General features: G+C 45.1%; 1 protein-coding gene across 1 annotated transcript; it reads left to right on the plus strand.

Moving 5' to 3' along the window:
- Nucleotides 1–2,715: 2,715 nt before the first annotated feature.
- Nucleotides 2,716–9,592, plus strand: LOC121583556 (C-C motif chemokine 4 homolog). The gene is made up of 3 exons (XM_045221787.1): nucleotides 2,716–2,836; nucleotides 8,264–8,375; nucleotides 8,517–9,592. The coding sequence occupies exons 1-3, from the start codon at nucleotides 2,764–2,766 to the stop codon at nucleotides 8,611–8,613; spliced, it is 282 nt and encodes a 93-aa protein (XP_045077722.1). The 5' UTR covers nucleotides 2,716–2,763; the 3' UTR covers nucleotides 8,614–9,592.
- The last annotated feature ends 684 nt before the right edge of the window (nucleotides 9,593–10,276 follow it).

Below are 10,276 nucleotides of genomic sequence, written 5' to 3' on the forward strand. Positions count from 1 at the left end.
TGGTTTCGATGTGTTTTACATTTGTTTGCCGTATCTTAGTTGGTTCCCTTTGTTTGTTATTTGTCTCTGCACCATTCCATGAAGGAAAGGCTCCCAAGGAGAAGACGTGGACGTTTGTTGATTTGGGGAGAATGGTTCATCGACTTGAAAGGAGGGCGTAGTCAATGAATTTGTATTCTTATGAAGATTCAACTGAAATGCAACAGATGTAGTTTTTGTGTGTAGTGCCATTAAAGGTTCACTTTTTAAATAAATGTTTTACAAAGAGGAAATAAGCTGCCTGAAAAACCCTAAAGTGGTTTAAACTGGAACAGCTCAGGTAGATTAGGAGAATCGATATACTACAATATATCGGCTGCCTCTTTTTTCCTGTTTTCTGCACAGTTCATTTTTCATCGTAATGAATTTCTGTTGTCTTAGTTTCTAATTTAAGTGTCATCTCTTCATATGGAGACAATCTCTTTATTTGTCGTTACGTTATAATGAAGAAGAAAGGTTAGGTTAATACAACAAACCTCACTGGTATCGTCCCATTTGATATAATCCACTTCAGTCACCCCCCAACCCATAAGTACCGGTTTGATTGTGAAGCTGATTAGAAGATTCCAGAAAGGAAAAGAGAGATTGTTGATGATTTGATATGTCCCTTCTATCAATAATAAGGCGTTGCTGGTATCTCTGTGTCCACAGTATGCCCTTCCCCTATTGGATGTGCTCACTCAGTAAGTGCTGTAACCCAATCAGAAGCTGTCTTACTCCATGGTGATGAGCAGAGTGTAACTCAGAGGTGTTACTCTGTTTTTTCCTATAATGCCTTTGTTAATGTAGATAAAGGACCTGAGTCATGTTAGGAGCTCTGGTTTTCCTGTTTCTGAACACACCGGCCTTGGTTTAGATGTGTGAGCTCAATGGGAGGGTGTCGTTCAGAAAGAGGCTTTGGTTTGGTGTTCAGTTCACAGATTCTACTACTGCTTTCATGTCTTCTGGCCACCATCACCTGCCAAAAAGCGAACTCCTCAGTAGATGATTCTGAATGTGAGACTTGTTTCAAATGCAGGTACTGTACTAAACCCTCCATACTCCAGAGCCCCAAGGCATTTAGTGACCCCTTTGGCTGTTGACACAGTTTGTAGTGCATACTGATATTCAGCCAGCAGTAGCAACAGGATGTCTGACAATACCCCCTCGTCGTTTCACCTCCTCACCCCACTGTGCACGCAGACGTTCTGATCACTGTATGAAGATCTCTTCACCTTCCCCCTGCTCTGCCTATGTGGTGAACACCGCAGTACTGCAATAAAGCATTTTGCACAATCATATTTGTTTTGTTTGTCACCATGTGTAGTTTCACCCCTGCAGTTTCACACTGTCGTTTTGGCAGTTTATCCGTGTTTTTCAGTTTTTTATTTTGTCTTGTTGAGTACATTCCCTCACTGTATCGGTGTCCCTCACATGTGATCTGTTGAGACCCTCGTGTGTGTGTGTGTGTGTGTGTGATTTGAAGTGACATTTCTAAAGGAAAAAAAGACGTTCCCTGTTAGTTCCTGTGTGAATGTTACAGGGTTGGGACATGTGTGTCCAACATCGCCTTACCCAGCCCCGATAATCAATCAGTAAGAACTACAGGAAGTAGACTCACCCCTTAATCACAGAAGTGCGTCTTGGGAAGTATAAATGGCTGTATGTAATTGGTCCCCTGTTGTAGATACATTGAATAAAGAAATTGAAGACCTCACCAAGAAATGTGATAATGAAGGTATGATATGTTATCTGATTTCCTTTAAGCTTTTGTTTTGCATTGTCAGTTTGACTGTCTCCTTGTTTTTATATATGACCCTTTTTGGTTGTGGAGAACTGGAGTGGGACATGGGTGGGAGTGCAGCAGGGTGAAAACTGGAACTGCATCTCACTTGAAGTGTACACTGAGGAACCAAACATTTGGAACACCTTCCTAATATTGAATTGCACCCCCATTGCCCTCCAGAACAGCCTCAATTCGTGTGTTCCAAAAGTGCGACATACCCAGCAGTGTTGCAGTTCTTGACACAAAGCGGTGCGCCTGGCACCTACTACCATACCCCGTTCAAAGGCACTTCAATATTTTGTCTTGCCCATTCAACCTCTGAATGGCACACATACACAATCCATGTCTCAATTGTCTCAAGGCTTAAAAATCCCTATTTAACCCGTCTCCTCCCGTTCATCTACACTGATTGAAGTGGATTTAACAAGTGACATCAATAAAAGATCATAGCTTTCACCTGGTCAGTCTGTCATGGAACGAGCAGGTGTTCTTAATGTTTATATACTCAGTGTTTAGCTTCTGTTTTATTAAATAAAATATCTGTACATATTCAACTTGATGAACAGTATGATGCCCCTTTATTTGTTCAATGTTTAAATAGTTTTTCCATAGTTGTACAACAAATTATTATTATTTCCAGACCTTATGTATCACACTGATGCTGAGATTTTAGGCAATGCGTGCTACAAAGAACTGTGCAAGGCGTCCACTGTGGTGGGCTAAACCCATGTGCATTTCCTGTTAAGCATTTTTTTTTTCTACTTTTGAGATTAAGTGGAAACTTTTCTCACCTACACACTCTTCCCCCCCCACACCCCTCCCTCTCCCCACCAAAACCACACACCTCCCTCCCCTCCTCCGATCATAAAGGACAAAATACTCTGTCCTAAGTTTAGAATCCTTTACAGTTGCTGAGGTGTTAACAGTGTTGGTCATTGTCTGCTCATCATCAACCAATCATGCGGTCTGCTCAGATCCTTCTCCTGCTGTGCATCCTGGGAGCAGCCCTGTGGTCCGCCGCGTTGGCCAACAGTAAGTTATCCCTGCTTTGGAATCGATTCTTAACTACTATCAATCCTTCTCTTCAGAACATTGTCTAACATTTAGTGTTAATCATAGTGTTACATTAACATTTGAGTCATTTAGCAGATGCTCTTATCCAGAGTGACTTACAGGAGCAATTAGGGTTAAGGATGTATGGGAGAGATATGGGACTGTACTTATCAAGAGTCTGCTGATCTAGGTTCAGTTCCCTGCTGTTTATATAATCTTATTCATTGTGATCTAAAAGGCAAAACTGCTCCTAAATCAGCACTCCTACTCTGAATTGTTGCATTATAAAGCTGAAATGAAATATTCCATGTTTAAGTTCTGACTTATAGACGGGTTGGTTGTTTAGCAACACAACCGACATGTGCGCAACAATGGGGCAAAACAGCTGGGCTTGGCTTAGGTTGTTGACAACATGTAAACTATATTTAGTCTCCAATGTTTATTAAAAACAAAGTTGCACTTTATTTTACAAATACATTGTTACACTTATTGGTTAGCTAGCTAGCTAAAACATTTCTGCCATATTAGCAAAGACGTCACGTCAAGAACAAGATAAAATTGGCTGAAATGAGGCACTTCCGATTCCCCACATGGCAGCTTCTTGTCATTGTTGCTAGCCATCTGACCATCCAGAATCCTAACACACAGCCTTTAGCCCCTTTGAAGCGCTGGCATCGTTTTCGTGACGTTGTCAGCTAACCTGTCTATAGCACAGGAGGCTGCTGAGGGGAGGACGGCTCATAACAATGGCTGGAACGGAGCAAATGGAATGGTATCAAACACCTGGAAATCATGTGTTTGATGTACTGTATTTGATACCATTCCCCTGATACCGCTCCAGCCAATACCACGAGCCCGTCCTCCCCAATTAAGGGACCACCAACCTCCTGTGGTCTATAGTATGTCAGAAAAATTATAGAAAATTATAGATGGTCTCTTTAAGTCACTCAGTAAGTGCTGTAACCCAATCAGAAGCTGTCTTACTCCATGGTGATGAGCAGAGTGTAACTCAGAGGTGTTACTCTGTTTTTTCCTATAATGCCTTTGTTAATGTAGATAAAGGACCTGAGTCATGTTAGGAGCTCTGGTTTTCCTGTTTCTGAACACACCAGCCTTGGTTTAGATGTGTGAGCTCAATGTTAGGGTGTCGTTCAGAAAGAGGCTTTGGTTTGGTGTTCAGTTCACAGATTCTACTACTGCTTTCATGTCTTCTGGCCACCATCACCTGCCCAAAAGCGAACTCCTCAGTAGATGATTCTGAATGTGAGACTTGTTTCAAATGCAGGTACTGTACTAAACCCTACATACTCCAGAGCCCCAAGGCATTTAGTGACCCCTTTGGCTGTTGACACAGTGTCACACTCTGGCTCTGGGGGCTTTATATGTTGAGCCAGGGTGTGTAGATTCCGTGTGTTTATGTGCTGTGTTTTGAGTGTCTAGTTGTTCTATGTCTATGTTGGCCAGAGTGGCTCCCAATCAGAGGCAACGAGTGTCAGCTGTTGTGGGTTGTCTCTGATTGGGAGACATATTTAAACTGTATGTTTTCCCTTGGGTGTTGTGGGTTTTTGTTCCGTGTTCGGTCATTGTCACTGAGGACTTCACGAGTCGTTTATTGTTTTGTTATTTCGTGGGTATGCTTTAATTAAATAAAGCAAGTATGTTCGCAAATAACGCTGCGCTTTGGTCCACTCCTTCATACGACGTTCGTGACAGAAAAACCCACCATAAAAGGACCAAGCAGCGTGTCCGGGAGCAGGCAGACTGGACATGGGAGGAAGCGCCAGGAAAGGAGATGGAGAGGCTGGCGATGGCCCAGGTGGGCAAATCGTGGTCCTGGGAGGACATGCTCGGGGGCAAGGGACCTTGGGGTAGGATTAAGGCCCTGGTGAGAGAGGAGCAGCGGCGTCAGCAGTGCCATCGTCGGACGGACGAGAGGCACCCCCAATAATTTTTTAGGGGGGGCACACGGCATGGGAGACGAGGAGAGAAGGCCACCGGGTTACGGGAGCCATTGGCGAGAGGAGGGAAGGAAGTTGTAGAGGCACGGCGAGAGGTACTGAGGTGTATTGCCAGTCCGGTCCGGCCCGTTCCTGATCCCCGTTTAAGGCCAGTGGTGTGTGTTCCCAGTACGGTCCGGCCTGTTCCTGCTCCACGCACCAAGCCTACGGTTTGCGTCGCCAGCCCAGCCTGGCCTGTCCCTGCTCCACGCACCAAGCCTACGGTGTGCGTCGCCAGCCCAGCCCGGCCTGTCCCTGCTCCACGCACCAAGCCTACGGTGTGCGTCGCCAGCCCAGCCCGGCCTGTCCCTGCTCCACGCACCAAGCCTACGGTGTGCGTCGACAGCCCAGCCCGGCCTGTTCCTGCTCCACGCACCAAGCCTACGGTGTGCGTCGCCAGCCCAGCCCGGCCTGTCCCTGCTCCACGCACCAAGCCTATGGTGTGCGTCGCCAGCCCAGCCCGGCCTGTCCCTGCTCCACGCACCAAGCCTACGGTGTGCGTCGACAGCCCAGCCCGGCCTGTTCCTGCTCCACGCACCAAGCCTACGGGGTGCGTCGCCAGCCCAGCCCGCCCTGTCCCTGCTCCACGCACCAAGCCTACGGTGTGCGTCGCCAGCCCGGCCTGTCCCTGCTCCACGCACCAAGCCTACGGTGTGCGTCGCCAGCCCAGCCCGGCCTGTCCCTGCTCCACGCACCAAGCCTACGGTGTGCGTCGTCAGCCTGGTCCAGCCCGTTCCTGCCACTCGCACCAAGCCAGAGGTGTGAGTCGTCAGCCTGGTTCAGCCCGTTCCTGCCACTCGCACCAAGCCAGGGGTGCGAGTCGTCAGCCAGGTCCGGCCCGTCGCTGCTCCACGCACCAAGCCAAGGGTGCGAGTCGTCAGTCCGGTGAGGCCCGTTCGGCTCCACGCACCAAGCCAGGGGTGCGTATCGTCAGCCCGGTCCGGTCCGTTGCTGCTCCACGCTCCAAGCCAGGGGGGCGCATCGTCAGCCAGGTCCGGTCCGTTCCTGCCTCACGCGCCAAGCCAGGGGTGCGCGTCGTCAGTCCGGTCCCTGATCAGGTACCGGTCAGCTGCTCCACAACGGAGCGTAAGCAATCCGCTCCGTCGATGTTCAGTCCAGATCCAGCCAGCGGGGTCAGACCGGACCAGGGGCGCTACGGGGGAATTATGGAAGGGTGGTGGTCAAGCCCGGAGCCGGAGCCGCCTCCGAGGAGGAATGCCCACCCAGCCCTCCCCTGTTTGGGTTTTGTTGAGGCGCGGTCGCAGTCCGCGCCTTGGGGGGGGGGGGGGTACTGTCACACTCTGGCTCTGGGGACTTTGTATGTTGAGCCAGGGTGTGTAGATTCCGTGTGTTTATGTGCTGTGTTTTGAGTGTCTAGTTGTTCTATGTCTATGTTGGCCAGAGTGGCTCCCAATCAGAGGCAACGAGTGTCAGCTGTTGTGGGTTGTCTCTGATTGGGAGCCATATTTAAACTGTATGTTTTCCCTTGGGTGTTGTGGGTTTTTGTTCCTTGTTCGGTCATTGTCACTGAGGACTTCACGAGTCGTTTATTGTTTTGTTATTTCGTGTGTATGCTTTAATTAAATAAAGCATTTCAAGGTCCTGGAGTGGCCTAGCCAGTCTCCAGATCTCAACCCCATAGAAAATCTTTGGAGGGAGTTGAAAGTCCGTGTTGCCCAGCGACAGCCCCAAAACATCACTGCTCTAGAGGAGAACTGCATGGAGGAATGGGCAAAAATACCAGCAACAGTGTGTGAAAACCTTGTGAAGACTTACAGAAAACGTTTGACCTGTGTCATTGCCAACAAAGGGTATATAACAAAGTATTGAGAAACTTTTGTTATTGACCAAATACTTATTTTCCACCATAATTTGCTAATAAACTCATAAAAAATCCTACAATGTGATTTTCTGGATTATTTTTTCTCATTTTGTCTGTCATAGTTGACGTGTACCTATGATGAAAATTACAGGCCTCTCTCATCTTTTTAAGTGGGAGAACTTGCACAATTGGTGGCTGACTAAATACTTTTTTCCCCCACTGTATGTATCACACTGATGCTGAGTTTTTAGGCAATGCGTGCTACAAAGAACTGTGCAAGGCGTCCACTGTGGTGGGATAAACCCATGTGCATTTCCTGTGAACAATTTTTTTTTCTTCTACTTTTGAGATTAAGTGGAAACTTTTGTCACCTACACACTCTCCCCCCCCCCCCACACCCCTCCCTCTCCCCACCAAAACCACACACCTCCCTCCCCTCCCACCCCTCCTCCGATCATAAAGGACAAAAGACTCTGTCCTAAGTTTAGAATCCTTTACAGTTGCTGAGGTGTTAACAGTGTTGGTCATTGTCTGCTCATCATCAACCAATCATGCGGTCTGCTCAGATCCTTCTCCTGCTGTGCATCCTGGTAGCAGCCCTGTGGTGCGCCGCGTTGGCCAACAGTAAGTTATCCCTGCTTTGGAATCGATTCTTAACTACTATCAATCCTTCTCTTCAGAACATTGTCTAACATTTAGTGTTAATCATAGTGTTACATTAACATTTGAGTCATTTAGCAGATGCTCTTATCCAGAGTGACTTACAGGAGCAATTAGGGTTAAGGATGTATGGGAGAGATATGGGACTGTACTTATCAAGAGTCTGGTGATCTAGGATCAGTTCCCTGCTGTTTATCCAATCTTATTCATTGTGATCTAAAAGGCAAAACTACTCCTAGATCAGCACTCCTACTCTGAATTGTTGCATTATAAGCTGAAATGAAATATTCCATGTTTAAGTTCTGACTTATAGACGGGTTGGTTGTTTAGCAACACAACCGACATGTGTGCAACAATGGGGCAAAACAGCTGGGCTTGGCTTAGGTTGTTGACAACATGTAAACTATATTTAGTCTCCAATGTTTATTAAAACCAATAAAGTTGCATTTTATTTTACAAATACATGATTACACTTATTGGTTAGCTAGCTAGCTAAAACATTTTTGCCATATCAGCAAAGACGTGACATCAGTCAAGAACAAGATAAAATTGGCTGAAATGAGGCACTTCCGATTCCCCACATGGCAGCTTCTTGTCATTGTTGCTAGCCATCTGACCATCCTGAATCCTAACACACAGCCTTTTGCCCCTTTGAAGCGCTGGCATCGTTTTCGTGACGTTGTCAGCTAACCTGTCTATAGCACAGGAGGCTGCTGAGGGGAGGACGGCTCATAACAATGGCTGGAACGGAGCAAATGGAATGGTATCAAACACCTGGAAATCATGTGTTTGATGTACTGTATTTGATACCATTCCCCTGATACCGCTCCAGCCATTACCGTGAGCCCGTCCTCCCCAATTAAGGGACCACCAACCTCCTGTGGTCTATAGTATGTCAGAAAAATTACAGATGGTCTCTTTATACAGATGGAAATGGTCCTGAAGAATGCTGTTTCAAGTATTACACAAGAAAAATCCCCGCACAATTCATCAGGGAATATGAAATGACCAGATCTGACTGCCCTAAGAGGGGAATCATGTAAGTACAGTATTACACACACACCTACACACTGCAACACACTACACATACACACACATACACACACACACACACACACACACACACACACACACACTACACACAGGGATGTTTACTCGGATATTGTCTGCTCTCTTCCAGCTTGGTCACAAGAAAGAGCTACCGCCTCTGTGCCAATCCAGATGATCCTTCGATTGAGAACATCATGAAGTCCGTCGATGACAGGAAATTCCAGTAACCACTTCCTGGAAGAAGGCTGAAGTCTAAACATGTCATCTCCTGCTCCTACTTCATTTTCAGCTCTGTGTTAAGTAACTGTTTTACATGTAGTGACAGAAAGTGTCAAATGATATCCTAGCAATCATGATGATCATTTAGTATATGTATAACACATGTATCAGATGTAATGATCATGTTATGTATCATGTTGTGTATCACTCAACAAAAGGGTTTACCAAGGAAAACTTCCAAAAGGACTAATTTGAGTCAGAATGGAGTTGGAGCACTCCACAAAAAAGGCAGAGATTAATTTCTAATTTGGATGAGTAAAGGTGACTGACGTTTCAATGTCAAGCTGACGTCTTCCTCAGAGTGACCTGACAATTGCACTTTACTCCTATTTATAGCCTAGTGGCTTACTGAGACACATCAATGGAAAAATTAAAATAAGGTCAACAGGAAATTCAAGGTAAATGGCAAATAATAATACTATAAATCTGGTGTCTTCTTGTTGACCAATAGGTCATATATATACATTGGGGGTATTTGAGTGTTTGTGAAAGGGGTGGCACTGAGACCATAAAAATCAAGGCAACTACATTAGAAAAACCCTAACCTTGAATCATGTTATTTTTATTTGTACTTTGTTGTGTCTCAGTAGGTCACTATGCTATGAATAGGAGTTAAGTGCAATTGTCAGGTCACTCTGAGGAAGACGTCAGCTTTGTTGAGTTCTCCAAATATTTTCTACCTCTAATTAGTCCTTTTGGAAGTTTTTCTTGTTAAGCCTTTTTGTTGGAATTTCGTCATTGTTGTCAAGCGCTCCCTTTATGTGTTTGCTGTAGCGCGGACGCCTACCTGATCTCTTATCTATACATTATCCCTTTTTTATTATAAGCTTTGTTATTTTCTTCTCTCACAAACATTTAGCATGTATGAACAATACTGCATGTACTGGCCTTCTTTTTTTTGGAACTTAATAAATCATACCACTTTTACAGGCTCGTTTTTTATACAGTATTCTATGTTCAATTTGATGGACACAGACGTCTAAGTTATCTTAGATCTCTTTTTCTTCTTTGTATCAACCATAGTATGTCATCTGAAGTATCAATGAAATTCTGCCGTGTTTAGTTAGGTCGTACCACACAGATAAAGAACAGAAACCCACAATAGGCTTATTATCTGGTTTTTCTACTGAAGAACTCAAATAGACCTTCCATCATTTGTTTCATTTTAGCTTAAAAGTCAATCAGTGAGATTAAAAGATGAGGCTGTCTTTACTGGTTAAAGGGGTCCTCAGCCTGCAACAGCTCAGACTAAGTCTACCTGATTTATTCTGTAAATAGTATTGATATTTCCAAAACTGCTCAGAACTTGGGGGGCCAAATAAAACCAGCTGGGAAACACTGACATACACAATCAAGACATCTCCATTTTTTAAATTAATTTAGAAAATGTTCTATACTTTTTCTTTCACTTTGAAAATGTGGAGCAGGTTGTGTAGATCTGTAGGAAAACAATCTAATGTAATACCTTATATTTCATTTTAAGGCAACAAAGACCTTCAAATAAAAAGCATGAGCTGGCGCACACCCAGGGAACATTATTTAGTGTGGAGGTGCTGACTAACGACACACCCAGAGAACATTATTTAGTGTGGAGGTGCTGACTAACGACAC

This window comes from Coregonus clupeaformis, chromosome 8 (assembly GCF_020615455.1).
Source record: "Coregonus clupeaformis isolate EN_2021a chromosome 8, ASM2061545v1, whole genome shotgun sequence".
Taxonomy (NCBI): Eukaryota; Metazoa; Chordata; class Actinopteri; order Salmoniformes; family Salmonidae; genus Coregonus; species Coregonus clupeaformis.

Excerpts from the sequence above, each read along its gene's own strand:
- LOC121583556 (XM_045221787.1), top strand. The coding sequence starts at position 2,764 with ATGCGGTCTGCTCAGATCCTTCTCCTGCTGTGCATCCTGGGAGCAGCC. Across the intron at positions 2,837-8,263 it reads GTCCGCCGCGTTGGCCAACA|ATGGAAATGGTCCTGAAGAA; the intron begins GTAAGTTATCCC and ends CTCTTTATACAG. Across the intron at positions 8,376-8,516 it reads TGCCCTAAGAGGGGAATCAT|CTTGGTCACAAGAAAGAGCT; the intron begins GTAAGTACAGTA and ends GCTCTCTTCCAG.